At 36.9% G+C, this 17,563-nt stretch overlaps 1 protein-coding gene across 2 annotated transcripts in view; it reads left to right on the forward strand.

Annotated features, from left to right (window-relative positions):
- The window catches only part of LOC127411510 (neuronal PAS domain-containing protein 3-like), a 400,645-nt gene that overhangs the window by 244,993 nt on the left and 138,089 nt on the right, over nt 1-17,563 (forward strand). For both annotated transcript variants that reach the window (XM_051647156.1, XM_051647155.1), the window contains exon 5: nt 8,395-8,484. In XM_051647156.1, coding sequence (XP_051503116.1) covers nt 8,395-8,484 — 90 coding nt within the window. The remainder of the gene's footprint in view (nt 1-8,394; nt 8,485-17,563) is intronic.

The raw sequence follows: 17,563 nt of genomic DNA on the forward strand, positions 1-17,563 counted from the left end.
ACTCTGCTTGTCCTACTGTTGCATAAAACACTTCTGAAGCTTTCAAATGTAATATGAAGAAATAAAACTGTTCTTGTGCTTCAGACCCCCAACCTTTTGTTTTGTCTTTCTTTGGAGGGGTTCAAGCCTTAATTAGCAGAATAAGACCCTCCCGCACCTTCTGTAGGAGTCCTCTCCATCTAGTATTTCAGGGTAGCCTGACTTCTCACCTCTGACTTCTTCAGGGATAAAGTGAGTCAACATGCCCCAGCGAACCCTGCAACAAGAGTTAATTGCAGTTGTTGTTCTTCAGAATGGAAGCCGGTGGAGTTTAGAGGTGATGGAGGGATGAGATTGGGGGATTGCGGCATCTGAATATGTGGTGTCTCCCTCATCCCCAGCTGCCTCTCTGTCCCTCATCATTTTGTCCGACCAAATAGTTAATGATATGTTAATAGTCAATGAAGCAGGTCTCGCCTGGTGTCCGCTGTGTGTGTTAATGTGAACGTGCGGTGGCTCTGGCCAGGTGCAGAGAATATATTGATGTTTACCAGTTTGCGTGTCCTTCAGCTCACATATATTTGTCCTTTGTTAGAGAAAACACAAGGCTACTGAGTTGCAGAGCATGTTTACTGGTCTAGCACTGAAAGGCAGGTATGTTCTTGCTTCAGGGACTGTTGACTATAGTTGTAGCATCTACCAGTTGTTGATAGTGCAGCAGAGATGCATGTTTTTCTATCAGGGGAAAAAAACCAATTGGCCACACTTTATATTAGGTGGCCTCAACTGCTATGTACTAACATTAAATACATACAAGACTATGTATTTACTGTGTAACTACATGTTGTTCTGCAAAATGCCCACATTTGCTGCAACTGAGGTTGAGGTATGGGTAGGTTTAGGAGTAAGTGTAGGGTTAGGATTAGGAGTAGGGATTAGAGTTAGGTTTTGGGGTAAAGGTTGGGTTAGGGTTAGGGATAAAGTTAACAGTGTAACTACAAATGTAATTAAATGCAAGTACTTTAAATGTAATTACAATGCAACAACATGTATATGCATAATAAGTGCATTGTATCAAATGGTTAAGTACATAGTAGTTAAGGCCACCTAATATAAAGTGGGCCCAAAAATTATTTCAAGGGCAGTTCTACAGTAAATTGCTCCTAAATGCTGATTTGACTATTTCTATTTTCATCTCAGCATGTAATCAAAATTGAACCTACTTGCTTAAAGGGATAGTTCACCCCAAAATTAAAATTCTCTCATTATTTACTTACCCTCATGATATCCCAGGTGTGCATGACTTTTTTTCTTCTGCAGAACACATTTGAAGAAAAACAGAAAAAATCTCAGCTCAGTAGGTCCTTAAAATGCAAGTGAATGGAGATTTCTCTTTTGAAGCTCCAGAAATCACAGACAGTGAGCATAAACGTCATTGATACAACTCCAGTGGTTAAATTAATGTCTTCTAAAGCGATACAGTCACTTTTGGTGATAAAAAAGATAAATATTTAAGTACTTTTTAACTATAATCCAAATGCTTCAGGTAAGCTTCACGAGAGGATGGAGTTCAAGTGGTCAAGTGGTAGCGTTGCTATGATACAGACGTAATCTCACGTTCTCCAATCGGTTGAAACATCCAGGATAAGCACACAAACACACCATTGTGAGTAAAGAAACAGATAAATACAGATCTAAACCAAAACCATCCAAACTACTGTGCAGCATTCCTCCTCCCATGTAAACAGCGCTGCTCTTCCGGCTGTGATGCACGTGTGTCAGTACACGAGTGTTTCAAATGCCAATGTGATAACATCACACACACACATGCTGACCAAAATAATTATTTAGAGTAAAAAAATTACTTAAATGTTTATCTTTTCACAAAGATAAATCATGTTGCTTTAGAAGATATTAATTTAACCACTGAATTGTTTTGGATGAAGTTTATGCTGACTGTCTGTGATTTTTGGACCTTCAAAAGTGAAATCACTATCCACTTGCATTTTAAGGATCTACTGAGCTAAGATATTTTTCTAATTTTCTTCAAATGTGTTCTGGTGAAGAAAGAAAGTCATACACACCTGGGATATCAAGAGGGTGAGTAAATAATGAGAGAATTTTCATATTTGGGTGAACTATCCCTTTAATGCATACTTTTTTGTTTTATTGAATATGATTTCTTTGTTCAAATTCCAAGAGTAACATCATTTAAAAAATAATTAAAAAAATATAAATAATATATATCAAATTCAATAATGTAATGTATTTCTAAGAAAAATATTGTATTAATGAAATACTGTTAATTGATTGATTGATCGTATGAATGGAAATTTGATTGGATAGTTATATGAAAGGCTTTTATATTATAGGTTAATGTTATTTTTCCCCAACAACACAGCCTTAGATATGTCAAAGAAGTTTTTATTTATTTATGTATTAGTAAGATGCACTGATAAATCATGCACAATTAGACCAGGGATATTTAATAAGTAACTAAAAACAGAGTCAAATTTGATTTCATGTTGACTTTACAGATTAGCCAAAATTAAACCAGAGCTACAGAGCTAACTTTGCTTCATTTAATACATAATAGCTAAAAAATATTGTCTCCATTATGTAGTTTCTTTTCATCTATAAAAAAAAGTGTTCATGGTATTTAAGAAGAAAACCAAAGAGAGTAAGGATTTCCCATGTTTTAATTTAATCTAAATTTAACCTACATGAAGAATCTTCCATTTTAAATTATGTTTACCATCAAAATCTGAGTGGTTTCAGAATTCACCAGAGATCCATTTCCCTTCCATGATTTTCTTTATTCCTTCATTCAGCACTTTAGAAAAGAGAACGAGAGAGAGAGAGAGAGAATGAGAGAGAGAGAGAGAGAAGAGCTGCTTGCAAGGCATGACTGTTTTAAACAAATGACAAAAAAGAGCCCATCTTAATGTTACACTTTTCTCCCCCAGAAGTTTGTCTGGCTAGTGATTTATTGTGCACTTTACACAGTGGTTAGCCTGTAAACAGAGGCCGTTTATCATGGAGGGGCGGCAGGCAGAGGCACACAGCGTTCCTCAGAGACCTGCCCACAGATGCCGAGCGTTTGAAGGAAGAGCATTGTGGAACAGGGAGGAGATGATTGCAGACTGGTTGGAGGTGACTGCTGCGGGACCTCTTTGAGTCTTTGGGGATGTAGTCAGTGCCTGAGGAGCCTTTCTCAGGTCTTGAAGATGAGAAGAGACCCTCCACTGGGAGAGGGATAGTGGTCTCTTGGTGGACAGCTTAGATGAAGTTACAGGGATGTGGAGAATGGAAGACCAGGATTTGTGTTCAGTAAAAAACATGATGCATTGGAGAGAATAGACTGAACATTGACCATTTATTAAAGCTGATCAGAAGTGTTTGCTTTAAGACTACACAGGAATCATGGCTTCCCCTAAAATGTAATTCGAAATGCAATGATTAGTTTAATGTATGTATTTCATTGATGAGTTTAATTTATGTACATGCAGTAAGAAGGCTGCCATAACAAAAGATGGCATATTTCAAATTTCATACTTTAAGCGGTCCTATGCCAGCCAAGCAACTGCCATTGAGAATAACAGAAATGCCAACAGATCGCTTTCTCCAGGTAGTTTAGACCATCTTGGAATCAGCCAAAACATATAATGCCAAAAAAGCCTGATTCATATCAATAAAAGTCACCCAACATAAGAGAGCAGCTATTGTGTTTTTTTGTTTTTGTTTTTTTTGTTTGCATTATGCACGTGTAATTAGGAATTTTGGACTACAGAAAGCCCCATGGAATTGAGATCACGGCTGGAGGTGTTGTTATTGGTTCTCCAACAGGCAACAATTAAGGCAGTGGGGTCACACAGGTTAATTACATATAGTCCCCCACTGCTGCACATAATCTGTAGGGTGTGTGCACCCCGGGCAAAAAAAAAGAGGGGTGAGTTACAAATAGAGTGAACAGGGAGGGGAAAACAATGTACTGTGCACAGTGTCAGAGCTGATCTGATCACCTTTTTATGAAAATGAGGTGTACACAGGCATGGTGGAAGAGCATCTCTCTCTCTCTCTCTCTCTCTCTCTCTCTCGTTTATTTCCAAGTTTAAAGAAGCATCAGCAGCTGGCAAGAGAGTGCACGGTCTCTACCCGCCGATAAAACAGTGCAGCCTCGGGCTATTTACAGCGTGCTGATATGCAGCTGACAACAGCACGTCCCACAGTGGCCCGCTCGTGTCTAACTTCCTCCCTTAGCTCACATCTGCTGCGGCTGACGTGTTACACTTACGCTTTAAATTACACATTAATGCTAATATTGACCATTATAGGTTTCAAATGCTAACATGCCAATATAGATGCTTTAAAGCAGTCAAAATGTCAGTCGTGTTCAACCAGTCGATTGCAAGAAAACCACTGATCGATCTCGATAGCAGGCCAAAAGGGAAGAGAATAGAGAGAAAAAAAGACACATATAACAAAACATATTAAAGATTGAATTTTTATTTCCATGCTTCTGTAGCGACTGTTTGACTGAAAGGTGACTTATGTGTGTGCGCTTTACATGTGCCTGTTCTCCCCGATAGAGCGCTCGTGCTAATGCGTATCCGCACCTAAACGGTCAAATGCACTTCAAAATTCCACCAAAATTCATCTTGGTGAGGTATTAATGTAAATACGGTCAGTAATGTCTAAAGTGAACGTTAAGAGTGGGACAAAAAAACGGATTTGTATCAAAATGTCGGACTTATAAACCTAATACACCTGCTTTTAGTTGGATATATTTAGTAGCCTTACAAAGTATTAATGGAAAATAATTAAACAGTGAAGACCAGTAGCTAGTAGTTTTATGTTACATTCAATTTCACTTGAATATTTCATAGGCTACTGTACACACACTAATAAAGTTTCATTTGATAACATACTAATTTAGTAATGTTTATGCCTCTCATCCAGGACAATATACTTTGAGGGGGACAAGTTCCCCCAATAATCAGATATGGCCAGATTGCCCAAAATAATTGATATCACTGTTGCTCTTCAACTACAGTCCATTATGCACTGCTGTCTAATTGTCATTAAGTTGTTGGAGGAATAACATAATGGTTTAAAAACGTTTCATTTTAACTGCTCTCAGTAGTCTAACACCGCTTGTCAATGTCATATGAGATAGCCAATCAAATCGACGAAGGCGGGACTCAAGTTTAAGATGCTAAGCGGGAACCTTGTGGATTATTCCAGCGACACGCATCAGCAAGCAGTTCAGGTTAAGAGTGTTTGTGTCATGTGGGATGTAAGTATCTAATTAAACATGCAATATTAGACCACTGTTTTATGATTGAAATGTTGTACCGACCGACATTCATTTCTAAGGGTGCAAACTATTCACCATTTGGCGAAATTCATCGTTTTGAATTTAAAATATATCATGTACAGTACGTGATTTGTTTGCCATTCATAATTGTGAATATGAAAACATTAACGGAGCAGTTTTCAGCATATCAGGCTTAAGACAGAGCGAATGTGTTTATATTGTAAAGGAATTGAATGAATGAGGTAATCTGGCAGACATTTGAAGCAGCTTTTTAGAAAATTCTCTTGGCATTGTCTAGGAAAATTATCTATTAAAAAAACACAAAGTAGAGCGTTATCACCCAGATCAGAACTAGATCATGTGACTTGTGACTTCTATTGTGCTTTTAGGTTTTGGCAAGGACAGTATCATATTCTTAATGCAAATATTATTAGGTAATAATTTAAAACCAATTTCAGATTTTCTAAATCATTTCTTTATGTCTTTAATTCTGAGTTTTGTACAGCATGTCCTTAGAGTCTTCTTTTAGAAGAGACCATTTTATTTTAAGTATGTCTTGTCAGGTTTGTGCTCAAAAAATGAGCCACCAGTTAAAGGAGTTGTTCACCTAAAAATGGAAAATGTACTTTTACTCACTCATTTATTCACCCTTATGTTGTTCAAAACCCATATGCTGGGTTTGTTCTTGGAACATAAAAAGAGATAAGCAGCTCTATTCCATAGAATAAGAGTTTATAGTGAGCAGTATCTGTCAAGCTTCATAAAGGACAAATACTATAAAGCACTAGTCCATATGACAAGTGCACTATATTCCAAGCTTTCTGGGGCCATACAACAGCTATGTGTTGTATGGACTACTTTTATGGTATTTATATATATATATATATATATATATATATATATATATATATATATATATATAATTTTTTATTTTTTTTTCCTCTTTGGACCTTGACAGCAGTGGCCAATATGAACTGTTTTTGTATGGAAGAAAGCAGTGTTAGGATTCTTGAAAAAAATATTGAGTTACGATTCTACTGGGAGGAAAAAACAATGAGGGACAACTTGATGGCAGTACATAATATTGTGTATTTTATTTTTGCTAGCCAGCTGACACAGTCATGTCATTTTACAGATACATCAATGATGAAAAGAAATTCAAATTATATTAATATTTTCTTTGAGACAGCACAAAAAAAGAAAGAGAAGATGACTGAAACAGGCAAATTGCTAGCAATGCATACACAGTGTTTATCTTGTACTGTGTGAACTTTAAAAATACATTATCTTTTAAAACCAAAAATTATACAATTTTGGGCCTTTATCGCATTTCAAGCTTTTATTCAGAAAATTATTGCATTCAGCGCCTTTACTATATTAAAGGACCAAAGAGGACCATTATATTTGTGACCTCAACACCCGTGACCCCCCCCCCACCCCCAAAATGGTTTGGTCCCCCCCAATGTTCAAGACATGGTTACGGCCTTGCTCTCATCCACACTAGAACAGCGGCTTTCCTCCATCGAAAATGAAGCATTATGAAAAGCTGTTAATAAAGCACTGTTTTTTGTTTTTGTTTTTGTTTTTTCTATTGTTTTTAATTTGTTTCTATTTATTGCTTTTATTTTTTATCGCCATTTATTTCTTTCTTATTTGATTACAGACTGTTGACTTGTCTTTTATAATTACTTGATAACTTAATACAATGCTTACATAATAAAAAATAAAAAAAGGGTTAGTTTTATTATTATTTGTTGTATTTTTTTCTGTGGAGCACAAAAGTAGATGTTTTTAAAGAACCGTTGTGCAGTTTTTCCCCATACAATGACAGTTCATTGTGACCAAAAAGGTCAAAATAAACACCATAAAAGTAGTCCATATGACTCATGCACTTTACTCCAAGTCTTCTGAAGTCATACAATAGTTTTGTGCAAGGAACAATCTAACTTTTTAGGTAGTCATTCATTGATAATCTTCCCCTCTGCCAAAGGTTGCATCTATGTGTATGGAATATGGAAGTTGAAGCCACTCTGGCCCTTTTATAGTACGTATTGAATTACTTGAGGTTTAAAGCACACATACAAAATGCTCTGATAATCATTTTGATGACAGGCTTTGGCTCCAAAAATGTCAGATGCTACATGATGATTTTGATGATATTCTTTGAGCGATAAATGTCTTCACATGGATTTTTTTGTATGGGTCTATATTCCTATATAAATTCTATAGGAATATATTCTTTAAAGGTGTTTCCATCATAGTTTCTGCACACGTTTTCTTATTGAATTAAAAAAAAGACGTATCCACCTCAAGTGGGCGTTTACATTTTTTTATGTACATTTTGGAGATTTTATTCACATCTTGGTGTTTCCATCTGGGATTTTTATGCAATATCCCACAATTTGCATAAAAATATGTGGGTGGAAAACCAGCTCATGAAAACAACAAGATATTTTTTTTATCTGGACTACAATAGTATTCCAGTATTATTATGCGTAAAAGTATTATGATATTTTTATGGTGCTTTTATGGTGCTATTAGCTTGGCAAATGTGGTCACTATGAGCTGCATAAAGATTCTTTAAACAATTTTACTTTTGTGTTCCTAAAATAACAGCGTACAAATTGGAACGACATGAGGGTGAATAAATAATGGCATCGTTTGTATAGTTTGTTGGAGTAGTCTTTAGTAGTCCTAAAAATAGGCCCCATTTTCTTTATGCAAAATAGTTTTTTATTTATTTCCTTTGATTTTAGGGTCAAACATGACTGAGACATATTTCTTGACCAGTTTTGTTAGAGTCAACCACTTATGTATGCCCTATATTATCACTTTGTATTGCATCTGTGATCACAAGCTGTTAATGGATGTAATTTTTGCTCTTTAATGATCTGTCAGTGTTGTTTCCACACAGGGTGCACTTTTGTTTGCAGTTCTGGGTTTGATGGGTCTCTTTCTCTCTGTGTTTTGAGAAATAAGCTACAGTATTTGTGAGCATCTCACCTGACTTGTTTCCTCTCTCTCTCTCTCTCTCTCTCTCTCTCTCTCTCTCTCTCTCTCTCTCTCTCTCTCTCTCTCTCTCTCTGTTTCCTTCACAGTCCCTGGATGGATTTGTATTTGCACTAAACAAAGAGGGGAGGTTTTTGTACATCTCAGAGACGGTGTCCATATACCTGGGGCTTTCACAGGTGAGTGCACGTTTGAATTCCTCACTCCGATCTCTTTTCGTCCAGTGGTGCGCAAGAGAATCTTGACAAATTAATGTTAGATAAAGTCCTGCGGGTTTGTTAGCTCCTGTTTAATTTGCGGCGTTCATCAGTGCATATTTTAAGCACAGAGAGATATATTCTCATTGGAATGCAAGAGTGTTACCCGGCTCGAGTCAGGGCCTTTTAATAAACAGACAGATCGGTGAGGTCAGACAGTGAGAAGATGACCTTCAGAACTCTTGCAGTCCTGTCTAGCTGAGCATCTTCTTGAGAGTTAAAGGGCTTCAATCAAACCAGGTGCTACTTCACAATAGGCAGGGTTTGTTCACTGGTGGTTAAAAAGTCCACACAAATCATCTGAATCATCTCTTACTGTCTCTCTTTAAGAAATCAAAACTGCACAGGTGTCTCTAGATGCTCCCTGTACCAGCTAGGGCAGAACAGCACTTTGTGCAGTGATTGTGACTATTACGGGGTAAATGGGTTCAGAAAGGAATATTTACTGTACGACTATTAAAAAAAAAAAAAAAATAGGATGCAGCATATATACTGTTCAGAGTGTGCATGTATATTATGCAAGTATACCTACTGTATCTGCCAAATGTGCATTATGCAACCACACTGTATCCTAAAATTAACTCCACTTTGTCTCCCATTTCCATTGTGATGCATGAAATGGAATCACCATACTTTTTCACAATCTCTACAGTATATACTGTCATACTATCTACTATTTTTGATGTATACAGACTGCCAAAAGTTAGGATATTTTTTACACAAAATTAAATTAAAAGTGAAAAAAAACAAAAAAAAAAACAGGTATTTTCTAGATGATAAATGAATGCTACTTACTGAAATAAGCATGCAAAGTGGTAAAGTCATGTGACAACAATGTAGCATACAGTGGTACTATTTAAGATGTTTAGTGTTGTATACTTCATACCGTTTCACATATTATTTTTAAAAGTAGTAGACTGTAGACATTATAGACAGTACAGCATGCAGTATGCTACTGTGTTACATACTATATAAATAAACAAAAATAAACAAAAATAGGATGCAGTAAACAGTGCACCAGGAATCTAATTTTGAACACATGCATTCAAGTGCAGCTATGACCTGTCAGATTTAAATGTACAGTACCATCTTTCCCAAGATGTAAATATTTTGAGTCTTGTAAATTATAAAAAAGAAACTCTGGCTGTAAAAGACTACTAAAGCAAAATACTCTGCTAGATAGAATGATTGAGATATGAATTAAGAAGCGGAGAATAAAGCAAACTCTAAATTAATTCGGCATTAATTGATTGATGATTTTTATCAAATAATTGATTAATTCTCAAAATCCTGTCTTTTGGAATTTGGCCTGCTTTTCTCGGTGGTATTATCTTTAGGTTGGCCCGCTGATAAAGTGCTTGTAAAGTCTTTAGTTTAAGTAGGTTTTATTATCTTGCATGGTTAAGCTTATCCCATAACTCTTGCGATCTTAATTGCTAATCCTTTTTCTTCGTTAATCTGTCCTAGAGGCCAAAAATGTATAAGGTGTAGTTTGTTATTTTCATTGTTTAATTGGATGAGCAATTTGCAAGCTTTTGTACATTGACAGTTCTATGCATTTTTGTGCTGTGGGTTATTCAAAATATACTATATTATATATAATTTCATATACTGTATATATGTTAACATTCTAGTTTTGCACTAAAGGAGAATCTGAGGTGATTTGAATAGTTAATTAACAATTGTTCAGATTTAGTTTTAGTGCTATGCTAATGTACCTCTCCATCCATGCATGAAATCACCAGACTTATCCTTTTTAAATGTGTGTTTGATAACTAAACTGTGGATAAAACAGGGTGTGCAAATACATATTGCATTCAATACGGTTGTAGCCAAAAAGTTTGCCTTTGCATAGACGTCCTTCAACACATTTCTAACTGTTTTAAAGGGATAGTTCATCCAAAAATGAAAACCTGGTTGGGTTTAATGGGATCCGATTAGCTTTAATGAAGTCAAACTGTCAGTCAGATTTACCACATCATCTTTCAATCTCTTTTGTCCAGCATAACGGTTCAAAATAGCCGTTTGATCCACATGTTATAACCCTAGAAAGTTACAACCCTTCATTGCACTGGTAACAGCCAATAGATCTCTTCAGATCGCCAAGCGTCAGCTGTAATTTCCAAAGAACTAATGATGGCGGTTATTAAAGATTCAGGGCTTGAACCGTACTGTGGCCATTACACTGGGCACAGTCGATAGCATGACCTTTCAGCACTGCGGCTCAATCATATGGCCCTTCAGCTGCTCAAATCCAAGCTTTGCTCTCAGACTTGTGTGGTGTCCTTGCAGGGCATTAGAGGAGTGCTAATCTCTAAATAGAGCTCTTCTTCAATCCTTTTGAAAGTAGATATGATGCATTCTCTCATCTCAACTGTGTGTGGAAGGAGGCAGTGTATCAGGAGTCCACTGTCCCTGTAATTACATCAGTTGGGATTCACTGTGTCACACTATGATTTTAAATTCACTGTACAATGTTAATATACAGGGTGATATGTACAAGACTCTGGACTGGGTCAGGGTTTTGATCTCAGGTAGGATGGCATATGTTGCAGGGAATCTAGTGTTTAAAACTATAGTTTAGGTTCTATGCCAAGTAAGGAAAAGCAGTTAACTGCAAAGTTGCTGTTTGAACCTCATTTTCAGTTTGTCTTTGGAAAAGATGCTGAGAGACAGAAATATAGATTACTGTACCTTTTTTAAAACCTGTAGGTGCACTTAAAGGGATAGTTCACCCAAAAATGAAACTTTTCCCATCATTTACTCACCCTTATGCCATCCCAGTTGTGTATGACTTTCTTTCATCTGCTGAACTCAAATGAAGATTTTTAGAAGAATTTATCTTAGAATTTTTCTCGTTCTTTTTGGTCCATACAATGCAAGTGAATGGGTGCCAACATTTTGAAGCTCTAAAAATCACAAAAGTCAGCATAAAAGTAATCCTTACGACTCCAGTGGTTAAATCCATGTCTTCAGAAGCGATGTGATAGGTGTGTGTGAGAAACAGATCAATATTTAAGTCATTTTTTACTATGAATTCCCAGCTCAGTCAATCTCCACTTTAACTTTCACTTTCACATTCTTCTTGTGTTTTTAGTGATTCACATTCTTCATGCATATCGCCCCCTACTGGGCAGGGTGAAGAATTTCTAGCAAAGAAGGACTTAAATATTGATCTGTTTCTCACACCTATCATATCACTTCTGAAGATATGGATGAAAACACTGGAGTTGTATGGAATATTTTTATGATGCCTTTCAGCAGGGTTCAGCAGGGTATTTATTAGATTTTGCATTGGCATAATTCAGATTTAACATGTATTTCAGTTGTTCACTCTTTTCAGTCCAGTCTGAGAATGTTTACCTCATGCTCCCCTCCTCTCTGTTCTCCTCCAGTCAATGAGAGAAGGACATGAAATTGCTTTTCTCTCCACAGCCATTGACCACCTTGTGTTAGATTAATGTGTGCCAAGCGGAGAAGCCGGCAGACTTTTACAGCAAGAGCAAGCTTCTGCTGTTGTATTGCCGACATTACTGTATCCCGAACAAAAGCAGTGACTGCCCTCGGCTCTTTGATAATACAGTCGATGTTTTCGCTTGCTTATCTTGACGGTCTTTGACTCCGCACTCAGATTCAGAGTCTGATAACGAGGTTTGCATCTGACGGAACACCCCTTTTCACCCACTTCATATTATTCAGTTCAACAGATGGCCATTAAACGTTTTCGTGGCGCTAATAACTGTTATCATTTAGCTTACGTATGTAAATAGGCATATGGTGCCAAATTTTTCACTTGTCTGAGTTTTTCTTCCTTCTGTGCTTAGCTTCTGCACAGGGTGATTAGTTCATCTCCAATAATTAATAAGTGATGGATGCACAGATATATTTACCATATTAATTGCCAGATATGCCGGTACATTGTTGAGATTTTTAAAAGGGATGGTTCACCCAAAAATGAAAATCTGTCATTATTTACTCACCCTAATGTTGTCTCAAACCCATATGACTTTCTTCCCATCACTGAATGGAAAGATGCAATGATAGTGAATAGTGACTGAGGCTGTCATTCTGTCTAACGCACCCTATTGTGTTCACAGAAGAGTAAGTCATACATGTTTGGAACAACATGAGGGTGAGTAAATGATGACATAATTTGTATTTTTAGGTAAACTATCCCTTTAAAGTTGTCGGAAAACAAGGCTGTTTTTCTAAAGACCTTGCCGCCGGGTCAGCGCATTCCTGACGTTTGAGTTCCCCGGCAGCTGTCTGTTTTGTAATTGAGACGTGTATGTTTGCTTTTGTGCAACAGATGGCACAGTGCGCTTAGGCTGATGGCTAGGAAAATAATAATTGCATTATTCTGGCCAAAAGAATATTAGCTTCTGGATTATGGCCATTTTCAGTCGGCAGCCCCGCCAGTACAGCATATGCACTTGCATGGACTAGATATCCAAGGAAATTGATACATCTGGAATAAAGCTCTCATCTGAGCTCTCATCTGCCTCATAGGATTTCGATTTAACCAGTTTCCGCAGCTGCAGCCAGCTTAGCTGTCATACTGTATGCACAGCGACATATGAACGCAACATATAATCTACCATATGGTGGTGGAATTTGCCGCTCTACATTTGGCAATAGTGACAGCTCTGGAATGCCTCCAGCCAGTCCCCTCTTCGGAATCTCTACTTCCCTTTCCCGTTGTTCAGACAGAGCCTCTCTTTTATCGAAGGGTTTGGAATTGAGAACCGGTTCTTTTTTATTTCCAGTTTCAAAAAGAACAACATACTCAAGCTAGTAGAAATCTGGTATTAAGAAAGAAATATAAAATTATTTTTTGCTTGAAGAAAATTGTCATCATTTACCCAGTCTCATGTCGTTCCAAACCTGTATTACTTTTTTTCTTCCATGAAGCACAAAATGGGATGTTAAGGACCGATTGCCTTAGTCACCATTCACTTTCATTGTATGGTAAAAAGATGCCTATAAAGTTTTGGGTGAACTATCCCTTTGGAGCTTGTTAGACTTTAATCAGTGTTCCTTATACAGTGATAGTTCACCCAAAACTAAAAATTCTGATTAATTTACACTCATTTGCCCTTATGTCGCTCCAAACCCTGTAAGACTTTTTTCGAACACAAAATGTCTACAGACCTTTTCATCATTCACTTTTATTGTATTGAAAACAACAACAAAAGTTACAATGAATGTGAAAGGCAACTGACACTTACAATCAGCCTAAGAATTTTTATTTTTGGGTGAACTATACCTTCAAGTACAATATATATTTAGTCCTGAAAGAATTGTTAATGAAATTGTAAAGGTCTGTAAAGGACTGAACCTTTAAGAGTAAAAGAGGACCCCCCCCCCCCCCCCTCCCCCTCCCCCTCCCCTCAGTTTTCATCCCTGTCCATTTTTTTGACCCTGCAGTCCTATCTCCACTTAGGTTGCAGAGAGAACAGTGTGCTGGAATTGAATGTAGACATCTGCTGTGCAGGTGACAGGGGAGTGTGTGTCCACCAGATGCATGACCACCTCTTCCCCATGTGTTCCCCCTCCTCCCCTTCAATCAGCTGCTCCGGCCAGAGAGACTGGAGGACTATTGAGTCTATTAGCATAAACGTCTGGCTCACTGTCTGATCACATCTTTGTGACTCTCACACCAGCCTTTATCTCGATCTTTCTCCTCTGACTTGTTCACCCCCTGTGTCTGTAACATTTATCCCCTTTAAGTCCAATGATGCATTTGAATGTCTTTTGCATAACTAGAGAAACTAACTGGGGGGAAGCTGATGAAACCTTTCAAGAACATGTCCAGGTCATACTTCCATACAAAATATAAAGAAAGAAATTGTTTTGCTTTAAAAAAATGAAATGATGCCTATTTTAAGGACCATTAAGGTTTTTTGCATTATAACATTTTGGTATTTAAAAATGTAAAATTGTAAAGTATTTATACATAAAAAAAAAAATGAATTCTTAAAATAATAATTTTAATCCAGTTTAAAATTAATTCTTTTAAATCATATCTTTTTTAAATTGCATGCTTCTTTTAAAAATTAAAAATCAAATAATTAAACTACATTGTCTCCAACAAATTTCAGAATAACAAGCCAAAACCTCAACAATTTACCAATGGAGTGGAATTCCACTTGCTGTTCTAACAGCCCATCAAGGTAGACTTGGAAAATACTACTAAATGGATAATAAGTATTCTTTTATTTATGATGCTATGGCAGCCGAGGGTCGGCATTTGCATGTGAGCCTGAAGCAGTGTGGAGATAGACAGGGGCAGAAGAAGGTCATGTTTAATTGAGCCACCCGCGATCCGCAGCGCTCCCAGAACTGCCCCTCCTGTTCCCGCACTCACCCTCAGCTCAGACACACCGTCATAGAGGAGCTGTCATATCCCATCATGCCCCTCTGGAACATTTAGGCTTTGTGTGCTTGCTGTGGTACTCTGCTCTGAAACCAGTTCTCTTTTAATGGTACAGTTTGAGATTTAATCAGGAGAAGATGATCTTTAATCATAAGAATTCCTGAATGAACTAGTATACATCCACCTATGCAGCACTATGACATTTAGGTCGCACTTTACATTACATTGTTCACTTTATAATAGGGGCTGGATGATATTTTGAATATTTTATATTTTTATACAACACAATATTTTTTTATTAATATAAAATTAACATCATGAATATTGCATTTATTTTAATGCATTTTTTATTTTGCCATTTGGTTTCTTAAACCAGTTTCGGACAATATATTTAATAGTGTTAAGACCAAGGCATTTTAATAACCTTTTGATTATTTTTTTTTTACTTTCTGAGGTTTGATTCATTTCCAAGAAGTTGCAGATTTTGAAGTTATTATGACTTTCCAATGTGTTTATTTTTATAAACAGGTTATGATTTTTCCATCATTGTTATTAGTACAGTTTTATATATATATATATATAGAGAGAGAGAGAGAGAGAGAGAGAGAGAGAGAGAGAGAGAGAGAGAGAGAGAGAGAGAGAGAGAGAGAGAGACCGGTTTGTGCATTATTCTTATTCTATGGTTTTATCTCCACTATTGTATATACATCCACATATGTCGCCCAACATGGGAATGACAAAGCAGCGATAGGCAGAAGCACTCCCCCACTTATACGGCTTTAAAAGATTATTAATTCACAACATTTAAATTGATAAGTGCTCCGAGCCAAAGACTACAAGGGCACTTTGAAAAGCAAATAGCAACCTAGTGAAGAAATAGATTTTTCCTGCTGAAAATGACTGCATGATGCATCATTTGACTGCACTGCATACAAGTGCATGACAGAGATAATCTCAGTAGTCCCACCGGTGACCTTATCGTTCTCGGCAGGGCAGACACATCCGCATGCCTGTCTTTGTGTATGTCAAGGTTTCCTGGGGTGCCGTCCTTTAGGGAACCAAAGTTTCAACCTTCTCCATCTTGATGTCATGCTGGAAACATTATGGAGAAGAGAAAGTATCAGCTGTAATCTCAAAGTCAACAAAGGCCGTTAATAATTGGATGACTGAAAATGTAAGGTGCCTGAGATAGTCTGTTGCAGCAATTGCAGAACAATAGACAGCAAGGGCGTAGATTCCAGCGGGGATGGGGGGAGGTAACCCCCCCCCCCCACACACACACACACACACACACACACAAACCCCAATATTTATACCATGATCAATGGAAACATGTAAATGCTTCACGCTGCAACCCCCCCAATGTTCAAGCCAAATCTACGCCATTGATAGACAGTGTTTTGTGGTTAAATGACTTGACTGCAAGCAGTGTATAGAGAGATAGAGAGAGAGAGAGAGTTTATGAGAGTAGACAGAGCTTGTAGGAGAGGGAGTGTTTTAAGCTGAAGAACAGATGGTTTGGCGGCATATTGTCAAGGTCACAGAACTTTAGAAGATTTTTTTCCTCACCGTTTGTTTTAGATCCTTTTGTCTTTGTAGATGTTAGCACCTTAGATATTAATAGCATTTATCTATTTAACATTACCTATGCACTTTGTCTGGACATTTATTAATATCTTTATTCTAATCTTAAATTCTTATAAACTCAGTATGTTTTAGTTGAGACCCCAAGTAGAAATCGTTTTTTATTTATTTATTTTTGCGCATGTATTGCTTTATTACTCAACAGCCCTCTACATAGTAAGTAAATCACTCTCATATGCGACTAAAATATGAATTTTATTAGCTACTGGCGAGTAAAAATTCAGATTTCACTCGCCAGAGATTGAGTTGTGCAGTGGCAAAGAAGAACTTGAGTGGCGCAATCCTTTTATTGAATAATAAGTGGGCGATAAGAAGTTGGATTCAGCCTCGTCTTTTACAGCTTGTTGTGTCTCGTGAGTGCAACTCTGATTTTGGTGAAACTGTTCCATGCACTGTTCATTCTCAACATTCTCCATTGTAAAGCAAGCTTACAGACCAGTTACGTGCCTGTTGGATTCTGTTAGAAGGTAAAAGTGTTACAAAACTCGAGAGCTTGTAGATTTGAATTTGAGAACGTATACAATAAGTATTTGTACAAGCAAGTCATACCCATTATACAAGTCAAAGTTTTCTTTTGCTTTGTTCTGTGTATTTCATATCCAAAGACGAGACCCAGGCACCCCATTTTTATTTCTTGTCTCTTTTAAAATCCTTTTTGTTATTTAGACAGTTCGTGATCAAAAAGGTAAAAAGAAACATTATTTCGCATCATACATTGCACGGATGAGGGAAAAACCACCATGCAACTTCTCTCTCGTAAATGTGTGCTCCGCTCATTCAAACGCAAACACTTCTCTTAAAGAGACAGTACCAATTTAGCTGTCAATGTAAACTCAATGTAAATCGCACAAGTGTATATAAAAACATTCAACAAAATGTGGTAATGTGGTAATGTAGTAAGTGTAATAAATGTGTAAATACATTCATACATGATGAAATATTTTAATTTCAGAAAGTTTCCATTATAGTTTTGATATAGTA

Source organism: Myxocyprinus asiaticus, chromosome 20, assembly GCF_019703515.2.
Source record: "Myxocyprinus asiaticus isolate MX2 ecotype Aquarium Trade chromosome 20, UBuf_Myxa_2, whole genome shotgun sequence".
In the NCBI taxonomy this organism is placed as follows: Eukaryota; Metazoa; Chordata; class Actinopteri; order Cypriniformes; family Catostomidae; genus Myxocyprinus; species Myxocyprinus asiaticus.